This window comes from Myiozetetes cayanensis, unplaced genomic scaffold (assembly GCF_022539395.1).
Source record: "Myiozetetes cayanensis isolate MyiCay16 unplaced genomic scaffold, myiCay2020 scf1, whole genome shotgun sequence".
Taxonomy (NCBI): domain Eukaryota; kingdom Metazoa; phylum Chordata; class Aves; order Passeriformes; family Tyrannidae; genus Myiozetetes; species Myiozetetes cayanensis.
In genome coordinates, this window is record NW_026086604.1 from 20,595,196 (window position 1) to 20,611,617 (window position 16,422).

Genomic DNA, 16,422 nt, shown 5'->3' on the forward strand with positions numbered 1-16,422 from the left:
CCTTGCCCGGCAGCGCAGCTCCCGGTCCGGGAGATGCCATGCACAGGCGGGACAGCGCCGCGGGGCTCCCGCCCGGCCCGGCCCGGCCCGGCCCAGCCCCTCCCCGAAGGGCCCCCCGCGGGCGGGGAGGGAGGGGACCCCCGAGGACTACACCTCCCGGCGTGCCCTGCGGGCCGCCGCGCGGGGCGTGCCGGGAGCTCGGGCGCACCGCCGCCTCCATGTTCTCCCCTCCCGCCGCGGCACCGCCCTCTCCGCCCGGGGGGCGGGGCCGCCTCCCACCGCCTCTCTGAGCGACGTCCGTCCTGCCCTATCAACGCCGGCGCCGGCGCGGCGGTAGCCAATGGGCGGCGCGGGGGGCGGGCCCCGCCGCGGCCGGAGGTGGCGGTGGCGGCGGGGCGGGAGCGCGGCCGGCGGAGGGCGCGGGCCGGGAGGGAGGGCGGCGAGACCGCTCCGAGCTGCGCGGGCCGGGAGAGAGGGCGGCGAGCCCGCTCCGAGCTGCGCGGGCTTCGGGGGCTCGGCCGGCAGCCCCGGGGGGCGGCAGCGCCGGCGGCATGGAGCAGGCAGCGCCCAAGAGGTAACGACCCTCCCCCTGTGGCCTCTCTCCCGCCAGGGAGCGGGGCGAGGCCTCGGTGCCGGGGCTGTGAGAGGGCGGCGGGACAGGGAGGGTGCTGAGCCCAGCCCGGCAGCCGCAGGGTTGTGTCGCGCTGGGGAGGGTCTGCGGTGCGGGAGCGTCCCGAAGTGCTCGCCCCGGTCAATGCCCAGGTGGAGGCGAACCCTCTGAGGCTGGTTGAGTTACGAGGGGAACGTTCTTAATGTGAAATGAGGGAAATTTGGTCACCAAACAGAGCGCTCTGTGTGCTGGGGGTCTGCGCACTCGGTAGTTCAGGTCTCTGGCAGGAGTCAGCCAGCACAAGTAGTTTCTCTTTCCATGCTGGAAAGTGCCCTGTGCCCTGCTGCTGGAGGGATGGATGCTTGTGGGGGTGGGCAGTGCATAGTTGCAAATGCAAATCAGGGAGTGGGAAGACGCAAAAATCAAGAGTATTCTCACAGTAGATGTATTTTCTGAAATACGTAGGCTATCAGGTCATATTAGCTACTGTGTCTGGTGGTTTTGTTTTCTTTTTTTGATGATTTGCCATACGACTTCTTAGTACGCAAAATAATTTTACTTTAATTGTATTGAATTTAAAGGTAATCATATATTTCGATTTGAACAATCCTTTCTTGGGTATAGTTGTAGACTACACAGGATTTAGTTGTGTTGTATACAGAATATAGGTAGACAATTTACATATATACTTACTGTTTTAGAGCTCTAATTTTACTTTAGCTTCCTGATAACGTAGTGAAAAATCTAGGGACTACACGATATAAATTTGTGGTAGTGGATAATAAACCAGTTTTTACGTTCTACTTTAAAACATTTACATTCTACTTCTAGAGCCTTTAAGATCCTTTAAAAGCAGCTTCCTGCAGGATGACAGGACTGGAGAAGAATGCAGTCTTGAACTTCCGATAGTTTCTCCTCTAACAGTACATTAAGTGACAGTATCTACTACAAAAAATTTTGACCAAGAATTGGTTTGTAGTTGCTGTGTTAGGGTGGTGTTGGCAGGCAATGGGATGAGGAGGGACAGGCCTACACTGTAAGTTCAGCCTGACAGTCCTGTATGTCTCAAATAAAGGAAGTAGGACAGGCACCAGCAAGGGTTTAGGAAAAGAAACAAAAATGTCTGGGTAATAGTCGATGTCACCAGCACCAGTGCAAAACTTGGGATCTGGTGATATGAAAGGATTGAAAATCAAACTGCAGAGTTAGCATGACCTAAAAGATGTTTTTGGGAAGATATGGGATTTGCTATGACCTTATTGTCTAGCTGGAGGTGTTGTGTCTGGCCTAACTGAAAGTGAGAAATTGTTTAAATCTTTAGATTCAGTCAGGAATAATTAGAAAACCAATGAGGGAACATCCAAACTCTGACAAATTTTTATAATTCACATGCTTTATGAAGCTTATTTGCTGAAGTTTGAATGTGATGAGAATTCAGTGAGTTTGGTTCTTTAGAGGAAGAAAAGATTTGAACTCAGTTTTTCATAAGAACTCAGGTTTGCATAAGATTTGAACAAAGTTTTTCATAAATGTGCAAATATATCCCCTTTACCTGTTGTTTTTTACAGTTTTCTGATTGTTGGCATTCCCAGCTATTCTTCTAGACCACCCCCTTCTTCTGCAAGTCCAGAAGGGGTGCAGATTATTTTTTGTAGGATGACTTTTTGATGCTGTCCTTGGTTGCAGGAGTGGCTTGAAGTGGACACACAGTGTTTACTTGGCAAAACAGATGAGAGCAGTAGAATTCATTACTTTGGTGCCCCTTGTCCATAGGAGCAGTTACTGGCAGGGATCTGTTGGCATCATACTTGTGGTGCAAGAGGTCCATTTAGAGGTAGGAAGAATCTCAGCACTTCAAAGCTGCATGGATGACCTAGAATCTCAGTGTTTCCTTAGAGACATAGGGCACTTTTATCCCCTCTTCTCTGTAAGGAACACACAGTCTGCTTGTGTTGTTGTGTAAATCTTTAAAACAGCCCTCTGGGAAGTAGCAGTGATGATGCCCAAGTGACAGTCCCATGCAAGGTGATGCCCATTGTGACTTTTCATGGGGGATGGTGTCAAAACAACTAGCTTTTCTTCTTTGACCAATGTACTGCAACAGTAACAGAGGACTTCTAAGGAGGAGTCCTTTTCAGAATAATTTTTTTTTGCTCTAAAAAATAGTTTAGAGCAGGTGTTCTGATTTTATGCTGAAGAGAATTTGTGCAGTAGTTGACACTATTTTCTCACATCTGAATTTCTAACTATACTTTGGATCTGATTTATACTTTTTTATCACACTAAAAAGGACATTCTCTCTTGAAATAGTTACAGAATTTGTCTTGTAACTTTCCTCTCATTGTTTTTCTGTATATGTTGGCATATTCACGTATGAGGAGATAGGTTGCATACAAAGGAAAAGCAAACTAGTTAGAGACAGAATTCTCTCAAATACATAGTTCTTAATCTTGCCTATTTCTTGCACACTGTTGCCAAATAAAAGGCTGCTTAACAAATATGGGGAGTGTTAATTAAGGTTATCCAACCCTTACTTTGAACTTGAGCAATTTAATTTTCACTGAAGTATAACTTTTCAGGTTTTGTGGGAAGAGGAAAAACTTGTTCTTAGAATATAAACTGTCTGTGAAAAAAAAAATAGTTTTTAATGCTTCTGGCAATGGACACATTGACAGTTGTCAAGTTCCTCCTGAAAATGATGGGACAAAAATGTACGTTTGTTTGGGTTTTATTGATGGAAAGCTGAATGTAAGCACACTGTGCAATGCTGTAGAATGTCTTAATCTTGCTTCTGTTTGTGTGAATGGTGTAAAGCAATGTCTCAAGGCTTTCATATGGCACTTCTACTTCTGATGAATGCAGTGATTTCTCTTACTACCTTCTCTTTTATTATATCAATATAATTGATCCCAGCCATTCGTTTTAAATGTTTCAGTGTGCTAGCTCTTCTGCAAAGTAAACCACATATATTCATGTTTCATGGAGCAGCTGTCCAGTTTTCCGTAACTCATGACGGTAATTGACGGTGTTCTGGTCTTTATTTCTGCTTTATTCTTCTTTTGAATCTCCTGGGTTTTTTTATGCCTACTTCAGTTGCATATCACCAATTTATTGTGTAAAATCTATGTATAATGACTGTAGGACACTAAACTCATACTTAATTTTTTCCATGTTAAGGCAGGAAGTCTTAATCTTTTTGCTATATGGCAGTTCTGGTCTTTATGCTGGGATTGGTGCCTCTTACTATTTCTCAGTTTTTCTGCATTTACTTTTGTGAAGTTTTGCTCATGTACTCAATGACACATAAGATTCTGGTCAGGCTAAGTATTAATGTTTACTCCTATCAACTGGATTTATAAAAGTAAAATTATTTGCTAGGATGTATTTTTCTTGTTGAGGGACTAGTTGTTACATAGAAAGTCAAACCTCCTTGGAACAAGAAAATATTTTTGACAGCTCTTGTCCCAGAGTTGCAGTTTAGTTAGTCCTTCTGATTTTGGGAACAGTTTTCCATCTGGAAGACCTCTAAAATAGCTCATACTCACTGCCTGATGATTGTCTAGAGAAAAGGAAACTAGAATGACTTTCTGCCCTCTCTGCTACAGAACTTCTCTGCATCTCCTTTAGACTTCTTCATATATACATATGTGTGTGTATTTATATATACACACACATATGTATATAAATATATGGCATTTGTGTCCTGTTGCCAGAAGAAAACAGTGCTTGAATTTACTGATTTATTTATTCTGTTTTAAATGTTTGTGTTATGAAAGTAGGGGATGAATGAGGGAGAGAGGAATAAGACACTCTTTCTTTCTGTCCCATTGTTCTTGAGCCCTTTGTCTCTTCATTTGTGCCTCCTGACCTCTCCTCCCATACCCCCAGTAATGAAGCTGATTCTGAAGTCTTAGCTGTGTTTCTCTATCCCTAGTTTTAGTTGCTTGTTTTTAACCAACAGTATATTTCTAGTCTCATCTCTTTGCATTCTGCTTGGTGCTTTACAGCCAGTTACACTGCTTGCCACCTTCTTCCTTGTTTCTCACAAAGTTTTCATAAATGCTTTCTTTATTGCAACCCTTCGGGGTATATCGTGTGCTGCTCTGTAGTTCAAGAGCTGAATATTCTATAAACATCTAGAAACAGAAATCATTAAACAGTCTGAGTCATTAGGATATTTCTATGGCTGAAGGAATTGTGGTGTTAATACCATCACTTGAACACGACACAGTGTTTGTGAAGAAGTGTGAGGTGCTTTGAGCAGTGTATTTGGTGATGACATTCCTGAGGTTGACATACCTTTCTTTCTGTAAATAGGTTTTGTATTTAGCTGTTAAGTACAATTTGGTCTCATAAAATGTTTGTCAGAGTTAAGTATCATGAAAATAACTTTAAAACTACTTCTTTGGTCACCTGGTTGCCTCTTAAGTACTATGGATAATCTGTTATTTGACAGTGACATTGGTTTTGATCAGTTTATGGCTGTGACTGTTTCCATAACTTTTCTCAGGGCACTCCCAATGCCTTGGCATTAATGGTGCTGTTGGAGACATTTTTGGTATGGATTTTTTGTTTCTCTTTCTAATTCTAGCTTATTTTGGTGAGTAGGTGGAAGTGTACTCTTTGTAGGCATCTCCGGTCAGGGTTACTGTATGTTTTCCCTTTTCTTGCTGTTCCTAAAAAGTTCAGTCCCTCTGCTGTTCTGTTACGTACATCTTCTTGTAAGCAGCCCTTCAGTCAAGCGAGAGACTCAACTAAAGCTCATGCTTTTTATTTTTTGGGGCTCTGCTTGTATCATAAACATACTTAGTGTGCTTTTTGTTGTGGGAATGCAGAGGAGGATTACAGCAACTTACTCTTGAATGCTGCCTTTAAGGCTGCATATAGCCTGTTCAGAGGGGAACAAATTTTATACAAAGAATCAAAGTTAATTATTTGTTACTTTAATATTTATCTGCAAAATATTTTTTCTTCTTTTGTCTCCACTGACACTTGTTCAGTAATGAAATACATGCTTCCCTCCTGCAAGATTTAAATTCTATCTTTCTGTTTTCTATTGTCAAACCAGCAGAGTGAGAGACCAAAAAACCCCAGAGTTTTGTTCTTGTGTTCGATTTGTAGGTCACTTTTGCAGACTTTATATAACTGTTCTTACTTGAATTTTCAGCTGTTTTGCTTCATTTTCATGTATTGTGCCTTTCCTCTGCTGTGAAGATTTTTATTTTCCCTAAACACACACGCTTTCCAGCTTCCTACCTGTTTGCTGTAGCAAAATACATGGTCTTTACTGTAGCTCATGCACCTTTCCTTACTGACTGTGGATGCTTTTTGTAAATGTGTCCACCTTTGTGCCTCCTCCTTGCCATTGCTTCCCTTGTTTAACACCAATCCATGTGACCTGTGTGCTTTTACAGTTATTTTAAAATTTTGTCTTTACTTACATGGTTGGCAATTAGAAGTCTCTTCTGACTCAGAGATTCCCTCACTAGTCCTTTCACTTTAATTTTTAATAATTCTGTATATCAAAGAGTTGCATCGCCTGATATGAAAGAGTTTCTCTTTCATCAGTATTCTTACCATATTAAGATCTGTGAATCTTTTCTGTCCATGCCCTCCTCCCTTCTATTTTGTGTTAATTTCCAGTAAAGTGTTGTGAGATAATATTTTCCCTAAGTTCTCAATGATCTGCTGTGTTTCAAAGTTGTTGTTTTTTTTTTTTTCCTTTTCCTCCTCTTGCACATGGAATGCATTGTCTATATCTGACGTTACAGCACCAACTATTCTTCAACTCATCTTCTGCTTTAACAGTACCCTTGGGTATCACGTAGGGTTAACTTGTTATTTCAATCTTGCACCAAAATTCCCTATAACTTTTAGGGTGAAAGATTTACATGTTACAGCCAACCTGCCTTGCTGCAATGTAAATATCTGTGGTTACATTCGTTTGTGGTTTTACTTTTCTGTGCTACGTTCAGTGTGTTGGCTCTATTGCAAGCTTGCAACCAAGTTGTGTTCTGAGATCTGCCAGAGTCTGGGGTGCTGGATAGATGGGCATGCTGGAAACTGGCAAAGGCTGGGACTGCTTGTGAAGGACAATGAATAGTGCTGAGAGGGAGTTGAAGGTGCTGGAAGAAATCATTGGGTGTGCTGAGGGGTTTGAGACTGTGTGAGAGAGAACTAAGGGCAAAATACGGTGGTGTTATGTAATTAGAGATTTTGTTGCACCTGTCCCTCTGTACATTCACAGAGATGCAAGAGGGGCTGCCCCAACAACTCTTACAGTGCTCAGCTGTTGGAATTTTGGTGTTCTGCTACCACCTGAGAAGGGGAAGTCCTACCACATGCTTCCAAAATCATCTTTACTTGGAGTTCTGCTTTTAGCAATGTCATTCACTTGCTTATGAGTGGTACAGTTTAAAAAAGTGAATACTTCGTGTGGGTGAAGGATTTCTTTATGCTTCCTTAGATAACAACATGGCATTCTCTAGGCAATAATGGGCATGTCGTTTGCTGGCTGCTTTTGATGGAAGGTGAACTCTACTGTGTCCTTTATCTGTTTCTACTTTAGCAAAGGAAGTGGTTTGGACAGTGAACCCATCCCATGCCACTTTGAATAGAGCAAACATTAGTGGGAAAGTAATAATGACAAAAGTTGTCATAACTTTATCCATCTTATATTATGGTTAAATAAAATTTTATTGCTACACATCAATTAAGTATTTTCTTTTCATTGAAATATATTTTTCTTTATAATTTTTTTTCTGTCTGCTCACTTGTGTGAAAATTTGCTTGAGTTTTGTCTTCCTCTTCCAAACAAACAAATGATTTTTGTCTTTCTTTTAGCAAACTGAAAAAGCTAAGTGAAGACAGTTTAACTAAGCAGCCTGAAGAAGTCTTTGATGTTCTGGAGAAACTTGGTGAAGGGTAAGTGCAGCTATTTATAAGAGGATTGGATCAGAGGGAAACAGTACATAAAGCATATGTTGGAATATTGTGTTACAGAGAGAGTAACTGTAAATGTCCTAAGGAGTAGTTCTAAAGACAAGTTTTAATAATAAAGCAAATGCATGCATCAGTAGATTTCCACAGTCCTCAAATATTTTATGCATTTTTGATGTCTGTTGTTTGTTAACACTGCAAAGGTGCTTGCATCTGTACTGGAATTAGATACTCTAAATATTGGCCAAGATGCATTCCTTCAGAGGCACATCTTCCTGAGGTTCCAGCATCCTGAAAAAACCCTGAAACTTCTGCATGAATGTATGACTTCTGTGACTTTTCGTGCATAATGGAAATGAGAAGCAGTTTGTCTTGTTTTTAAATAATGTTTCCTCTCTTATTTCTAGGTCTTATGGTAGTGTGTTTAAAGCAATACACAAAGAGTCTGGGCAAGTTGTAGCAATTAAACAGGTCCCTGTGGAGTCAGATCTTCAAGAAATAATTAAAGAAATCTCTATAATGCAACAATGTGACAGGTAGGTATGACATTTCTGTTCCCTTTAAGAGTCTATGTGAAAATGTATTTGTACTTGTGCATACAGCTGAAATATATGCAGCTGCAAACTTTTTTTCATGAAAAAGTGAATTGTACAACACAGGCTTTTAATTAAAAGAACCACTTTGCAGACTTCCTCCTGTCCTTACTTTGGATTGAAGGAAGTACAAATAGTGTACAGAACAGAAACTGTGGAAAGAATAAATACTCACCTCTGCTTGGAATTCTCTATGCTTGCTTCCTTTACTTGCACTGTCAAGCGTGAAGGTTACTGTTTCCTATAAATGTCTTTGTGAATTCTGAGTTAATCTGTTTCAGAAGATGAATAAAGATGTTTCTAACACAAAATTAATGGCTAGCAGTTAACTTTTCTTGGTTGCCATTTTTTGTGCAGGAACATACATTTTAAAAGGTGAACAGTCTTGTAGTAGTTCTGGTGGACTCTTGTTCATAAATAACATATCTTATGATGGCTTGTCTTGTAGAATTGGAGGCCTTGACATCAAGCATCTTCAAGGTTGCAGAAGTTAATTTGCATTTCCTGTAATCTGTGGAGTTTTGGGCTGTAACTTCAAAATCAGATTTTCTAGAGTCAGTTTGAATTCATGTCTGATCAGTGGTATGAAAGTCTGTTTTTGTAACTTGAAGTGCAACCAGAAAATGTTTTGTACTCTAGTTAGGCAAAGCTTTCATTAAAACACTAATTACTTTAGTCATTAACTTGGTGAATTGTATCATAGCAAGTGGTCTGTTACTTCTCAATTGTGTTTGTGCTTTTGTGGTGTGTCTTTTTGAAGTTCTGTCTTTAACTGAAAAATCTGCTCTTGTTTCACAGTGATCAGTACTCATCTCAAATTAAAAGCTAATCCTTTTAATACAGTCTGAATTAATTCAGATTTGCTACTGAGTGTTATACTGAGGTGTTACATGAAGCTTGACTGCACTGCTCCACAGCATCTTGATTGTACTGTTCCACAGGGTCATGAAGGAGGAGAGAAATTTCAAATATTTATCCTTAAATATAGGGATAGAGACCTCAGAGTACATTGTATCTAGCACATGAGAATGCGGTTGTTCTTCAAATGTTTTTAGAACTTCTACCTACAAGTCTGATCTGAGCATTTGTGACTGTTGAAAGCAGTGGACCTTGTAATTCATTCTTTTCTTTCATTGACTGCTCTCAATGCTGGAAACTTGTTGATTGTGTAGACAGGGGAATGAGAGGAAGAGGAGGGATTTGTGGCTTCTTTTTTTTCCCTCACACATTCCACAAAGATGTCTGGTAAAATTATTTCAGGTGATAGTAAAGGAATTTGGGACCCTTGAGTTTTTTGAGGGACCACTCTTAATCCGTTTCATCCCAATGAGACTATTCTTTTGTCTGGCCAGCCAAGTGGAGTTTTGTAATGGGTACAGATGAAAAAGGAAGCAGCAATCTTGTTTGTCTGCTTAATTGTGGAACTAGATTTGATGCCCAGAGTAGGTCCTCAACTCTTTCTGTACACTGAAAAAGAGTTAAAATATGTTTGTTTTGGTTCTTGTTGCTGTGCTCTTAAATGAAGCAGGGGGGGTGTAAAAATAATTATTTCCACTTAGATGAAGGAAGACATAAGTTGGAAAATGGTACCTTATAAATTCTCATAAAGACTTCTATCACTGACCCCACGTCAACCCTTAGTTGCTGCACAGGATTGAGCCATGTGAGCTGCCTGGAAGCAGTGGTGAAGATTGTAGTTTGTGTATGTCTGCAAGTACTAGACCAGGATTGAAATAAATACTTAAAACAAATGTCTGTAAAATATACTGACAGAGAAAAGAAGTGGTGACGCTGGAGAATTTTCTAAAAGTTTAATCTGTTTTTCCGTACTGTGCTTCTTGTGACACTTTCATTCATGTGTTAGGTGAGCCTCCTCAGCCTTATTTTTGTGTCCTCTGTTCTGTCCCTCTTTTCTCTGCCCTTGTTCTTTGTTTCCTGGTTTTCTTTGAACAATATACTTCATTTAGTATCTACTGGACATGTACTGTCGTGTGAATTTTTTTAAGACTTCAGAATTTCAGAACACAAACTCTTCCTTCACTGGACAAGCTGCAGCCATTCTCTGGTTAAAAAGGAAGTTTGGGCTGCAGATCTGCCTCATGTTCTTGTATAGGTGTCACGTGCCTTTGTGCAAATGCAGTGCTGTGCAGTACTGATGGGAGGGATGACACGCTTTTTAGTACTTGATTTTCACTTGGGATGATTCTGCAGATATTACAGGAAGGTACTGAGTTGTTGCAGCATCTCAAATAAAAGATGATTAAATCTTAGCACTTTAGTCTTTTGTTCTTCTCCATGCTCATTTCTAGCACTAATTGTGCTTCATGTACTGAAGCTCTTCTAAGGGGAAAAACATGTATTCCAAGACAAGCAGTTGATCTGGAAAAGTATGGTCTATATAATTAACTGGGACAAGGCTTTAAGTAAATGTGAACAGTGTTTTGAGACTGCACACTTGATGTTTTGAAAAGGTCACCTTATCCTGATTGATAATACCCATTTTTTGCTAGGAATAGGAACACAGTGTAAATCTGGCAAGAGACTGTCAGAAAAATCAGTGGGTTTTCTTCAGAAGTAATAGTAGCCTTCCTCACTTAATGAATTTTTAAGGAGCAGGATCAATATGTTGTACTTGTAAATGGTAGGCATTTTGATTAGTTAGGAGGAGACTGACCCGCCTTGCCTTCTGTAGAGGCAAGTTCCTTTAGTACTAACAGTTGCTCTTAAATGAAGTAGTTTGCTGATAGTTTTGACCTATCTTTTGTAAAGATAGCACCATGTTGCAGGAGGCAGCCATAGGTCCTCTCTTTTTACTGTATCAGTTTTCTAACTAAGAGTGTTGCTACCAGACATGCTGATTCTAAAATATAATTCCTTACTCCAAAACCAAATGGTCTTTGATTCACAATGTAGGTGTTCTGATGAGAAACCACTGTCTGAAATCTCAGTATCTTACTTTCCAAGTTTGTGGGAGATGGATGGCAATTGACCTGTAATCTCCGTTGTTCAAGTTCTTGCAAAAAAACCCTACTCCAAACCTTCAGTCTTTTGTTTCCATAAATATACCTTCTAATAACTCTTCTGAATCATGAACCTTGTTAGGTTTATCACATCTGTTTCTACCTTTCTTTTGCTGGTGACTCCAAGGAAACCTTATGTCAAGTCACAAATGCTGAGTAGTGAAGCAATATGTTCTGTTTATGACAATACTATCCCTTCACATGAATTTGAAAATGCATTTGCGAATCCAGAAGTCTTGTTCAAACCAGTGAGTCTACCTCTGTGCTGGAAATAAGTTCATGCTTGCAAACCTGTGAAAACATGGATCAGCTTCCATGTTATTTTGCTCAGGAGACAAGAAAACAAGGCAGTCTTTTTAAGAAGGAAAACATTCGATAGCTTTGTTAGATATTGAATGGAAGACTTAAAAATTGAGAGACCTTAGAGGAGGGAAAAACAAAGGTTTTTGGCAGAAGACTAATCTTTGGTAAAACTATTTGAAGATTGCTGGAAACTTGTTTTTATATATATATATATATATATATATATGGTATGTCATAGTGCCTTTATAATTTTCTTAAGTAGTCAGATTGTGCTCTAGCAAGGCATTGGTTAAGCTAATTACAACTTTAAAATGTATGTGATTACACTTGCTCTTTAGCTTGTTAGTGTGTGGCAAACTGTAATTTGTAACAACAGTTGTACTAATGAATTTTTTTCTACTGCTTAATTAATCTATTTATGTAACTTTTTTTTCGTCTAGTCCCTATGTTGTCAAGTACTATGGCAGCTATTTTAAGAACACAGATCTATGGATTGTTATGGAATATTGTGGAGCTGGCTCTGTTTCGGACATAATTAGACTGCGTAATAAAACGGTGAGTTTGTTTTTTTTAATTACTTAATTTTTTAAATTACTTACTTACTAAAATAAAATTGTGAATTAAGTGTAGAAGCCACAGTAGAAGTTGGAGTTATGAGACAAGATCTTGACTGATGCCAAGGGACCAGTCTGTGCCTTGGTTCCTCAGGAAACAAGCTCATGCGGTTGCTGACTATCTTTGTGTGTTCCTCTGCGGAGTGATCATCAGCAGAAGCAAAAGCATTTTGAATTATGAAGATCTTGTGAGTTTCTTGAAAATTACTGCTTTGTTCAAGGCAAAACTGTGGCTTCTTCCCCTTACTCCTTTCACCTCACAGTCTGTCAGCAGGCCCCTTAGTGCATGCGAGGTTTTGAAACAGGCATAAGATTGTCTTGTTCTCACTCAGTAATGAGGGAGCATGAGAAGTAACTAGCATTACTTAAGGAATGAGAAGGGAAGAGATTTCCATTGAAGAATGTGAGAGGGAACCAAAATGAGTTATTTTAAAGTGTCTTAGTGCATTTATAACAGCAGTAATGTAGAGGAAGCCTGTAGGAAGCAGGTTTTGTTATTTCTAATCAAGAAACAGCTTCTCTGAAAAGTGTTCTATTGTAGGTGTCAAACAATCTGTAGTTTCTTTGAGTCCTTTGTTTTCAGTAGTGGGCTGTATAGTGAGGTATTCCTTTTACCAGCAAGTACTCCGAGGTGACACTCTACTTGCTGAGCTTCACGTTTTGTAACTGCACCCTGCACCTTGCACCATACTTGGGAGCAGAGTGGAAAAGTGGAGGAGAGAAAATCAGTGTTTAAGCTTAGAAAATAAGACAAAACAGAAAATGGAATTAGGTTTGTTAGGAAGAGGAGGTGATGTCCAGCCCCTTTGGAAAAGGTGGCTTGTGTTGGTGCTGCTGTAATTTTCAAGTGATGATAGGAGACAAGCCAAAACTGATGGAAGATTTCTGGAGTTTTGCAGCCTTTAAAATTAGTGTTCTTGTTCTTGCAGTTGTATGTTATCCAGGAATCAGTAGCTCTGATAAGAGATGGTGCAAACTACTGCAGAATTAAAAAAAAAAGAAACAAAAAGCTTCCAATAAACGAAACACATTTAGAACATGATTTAGGAAAAAAGGAGGAAACTTTGTGTGTGCATTGATAGAAAATGCTTGAATTTTTATTTAAGAAAAGGTGTGCATATGTATGTCTGTATATTAAATAAATCAGGCTATCTAGTTTCTCTTATATGTATTTTAGGATATTGGCATAGCAGATTTATTAAAGATTTGAGGGGAAGAGATATTTGAGTCTTGGAACAAATGCATACTGATGATCAGACAAACTGCCTCTTCTACTGCTGTTTGTGGTTAAAGTGAATATGATAAAATATCATGAATTCTTTTTTAAGAAACAGAATAATCAGTAAATACATGGATATGTTTGATAAAGCTGCTATATCTTTTGTAAAGGCAAGTCATGCTGTGTGTGGCTAGTAGAGTTCTATAAAGTTGGTGGGGACACAATTAGTGCTGCTTGGTGTAAAGTTGGTCTGGATCTACTGAAGGGTTTTTGGACAGACTGCCACACCAGAGGCTCTTCAAGAAAATACACCTGTAATGGAGTAAACGGGGAAGTTCTGTCATGGGTGGGTAATTGTTTTAAATTTAGAAAAGAGGGTATAAGTGGTCATTTTGGGCCTACTGCATAGGTCTGTGCTATCTTCTTTCAGAAAGAGGGTAGAAATACTGATGAGAGAGGTTATATTCCTAGTGGTTAAAACTGGGAAAGACTTGAAAGGCTTTGTGGTACTGGGAAAATAAGCACGAGTAAATGTGAAAAAATACATTTGTCTTGGTGAGAGGGCTGAATTCTTTATGTTCAGATTCATAAGCACTTCAGCTTAACGTTTAGAAATAGTTGAGTAAGTAAAGTGGTTGTCAAAGATTACAATAGTACTGAGGACTTAGCAGAACTATGCAAGTTAGAGGAAGCTGACGAGTAAAGAATACTTCTGTAGAAGGAGATACCAAATGCATTTGGATACTTTTGTACTGAGAAGAGGTACCTGGAAGGAGAAATGTGGTGAAAGACTTTGAAAATCATGAGTAGCTCAAAGAAAGTAAGGTATGGGTATCTTACTGTTATTACAAACCAATAGATCCCTTGTGATAGTAGATGCAAAGCAAAAATTCTTTCTTTGCACATGATGATGAGGTCCACTGTATAGTTATAGAAGTTCACGTAGAGGTTAGAAGTTGGTTTTCAAAAGGCAGATAAATGAGACAAGGAAAAAAAGACTGTGACTGCGTGCAAATATTTAATGGCCGGGACAGGAAATCCATGTGCTTCGGATCTCCGGGAAGGTGAAGCAGGCAACTGTCACAGTTTGACATGTGCTTACATTCAGACAGGCTAGCAGGCTAGACAGAATTTTAGTTCTGGCTTAGGATATGGGGTGTTCTGGTGCCTATAACAAAAAAAAGCAAAGCAAACTTCTCCATTTCTCACTTGCAGTGCCTACGTCTTGCAAGTTTTGGAAGATATAGGCAGCGGCTTTGGACTTGTTTGTGTTCTCTTGCTCTTTGTGGAACAGTGGGCTCACCACCCAGATTGCTGTGTGATAGGAAGCTTGTGACTGTGTTACTGAAATGAGGCTTAGAGTACTTGAGCATTCTGTTGATGACCTTGCATTTTAGATATTTATTTATTTTTAAAATGGAAACAAGAAGTGGTTTCATAAGAAAAAAAGTGTCTTCACTTGCAAGCAAGGAGACAATTGATTCTTATTTTGTCAGAATATTTACTGAGTATGGTCAGACACATGGGGTTATGTCTTCTGTAACTTTCTTAAGCTGTCAGATGATGACTGTGGCTGGGCCAAGGAAAGGTTTATTTCCTGCTTCTTCATATGTAAGGAAAAGAAACAAGGTCACTATCATTTGGACTTGATGATCTTGATCTTAAAGGTCTCTTCCAACCTAAATGATTTTCTGATCATATCAAATTAAGTAATAGGAAAAGGTGGATATCTCCTCATATTTGAGGAGGAGACATTAATACAAACACATGTGTTTGCCTTTGTTGCTTGTCTCTAAGAATTTACTCACCTTCTTTTTCTGTAGCTGTGGTTCCCGTACTTTCTTAGAAGTTGTTTATCTAGAAAGTGAATTCTGGGCTTTGCTCTAATGGACCAAAGCCAAGGGAAGCAGAATTCAAAGCTGGGGAAATTTTTAGTGACTGTTGGGAGCCTATTCACGCAGAGAAGTTTTCAGCTTGACAGGAGAAGGGTCTTGCCCAAGAGGCCCAAGCCACTACTCTGAAGTTAAATGGACCCCTGGAATTCTGCCTGTATGCCAGGCAGATCAGCAGCACTTTAGCAAGTTTATGATGCCTGTTAGCTCATCTGAGGTGTGGTGTTCATCAGTCCAAGGCAACAAAGCTTAGATCTAGTTTTATCTGCTTTTCTCAGAGACTGGTTTGGGAAGTACTTGTGTCTTGTACAGTCGAACTGTGGGCTACTGCCAGAATGGGCAGTTCTGCTGTTATCTCTGACTGATGTTATCTATGACTGATGTGTTCCTGCCTTTTCCATGCCTCAGATGCAGTGCTTGTGTGTGGCTGCAGGGTGATCCTGGGTATGCTTGATGATGTGACTGGGGGAACTTTTTCCTCTCTAGTCTATCTTCCCCACCCATTCACATGAGCTAACTCAGGACTTAAAATGCCAGCACAGTGTCTTGATCTGATGTAAGAGAGACATTGGGAATGAGCAGTGGGGAAAGGGAAGGAAAAGAAGGTATGAGACTGACTTTTCCAGTGGCAGCTTGCAATAGAATGAGGTAATTACAATGTGAAGCGACACTTGAAGTCATGCTGGCATATGGGGGAATGTTTACACACCACCAACCATGCCCTCTCTAATGATAATTTAGAGTGCACTTGATCATCTACTGATGGTGATCAACTGAGTCATTCTAATCTTGACTCTTCTGGGGACCAAATTCAAAAGTTGACAGTAGCATACCATGTGGTGGCTATAGAGTAGGTTTGACAAAATCATCTTATTTGTGTCAGTATTGTGACAAGTGACAAGTATAACAATGTACTATTGTATAGGTAGTATGCTGTTGGGCCCAGGGTTCTGCATTTATATCTGAAATCACTTCCTTTATATGCCAATTTATTTGACAGATACATTACCCCATGTATTCTTAATGATTGTCTTCTGCCATATTTTCTTAGCTGATTACTTTTTTCATGTGTTTAAGCTCCAGTAAATCAAATGAATAGTGTATCTGAATCTCTAGATGCTGTGTTTGAATGTCCTCCTGGTTTTGCTTTCTCTGTATGCTACCATAAGGATGCAAGGTAAATCTTTTGTTATCTCTCTGGACTGAAGGCATTTTGCTCATGTGGATGCTGT

At 39.9% G+C, this 16,422-nt stretch overlaps 1 protein-coding gene across 1 annotated transcript in view; it reads left to right on the plus strand.

Annotated features, from left to right (window-relative positions):
• The first annotated feature begins 438 nt into the window (after window positions 1–438).
• The window catches only part of STK3 (serine/threonine kinase 3), a 122,116-nt gene continuing 106,132 nt past the window's right edge, over window positions 439–16,422 (plus strand). The window contains exons 1-4 of the mRNA XM_050315215.1: window positions 439–574; window positions 7,454–7,534; window positions 7,957–8,085; window positions 11,906–12,020. Coding sequence (XP_050171172.1) covers window positions 552–574; window positions 7,454–7,534; window positions 7,957–8,085; window positions 11,906–12,020 — 348 coding nt within the window. The 5' untranslated portion in view covers window positions 439–551. The remainder of the gene's footprint in view (window positions 575–7,453; window positions 7,535–7,956; window positions 8,086–11,905; window positions 12,021–16,422) is intronic.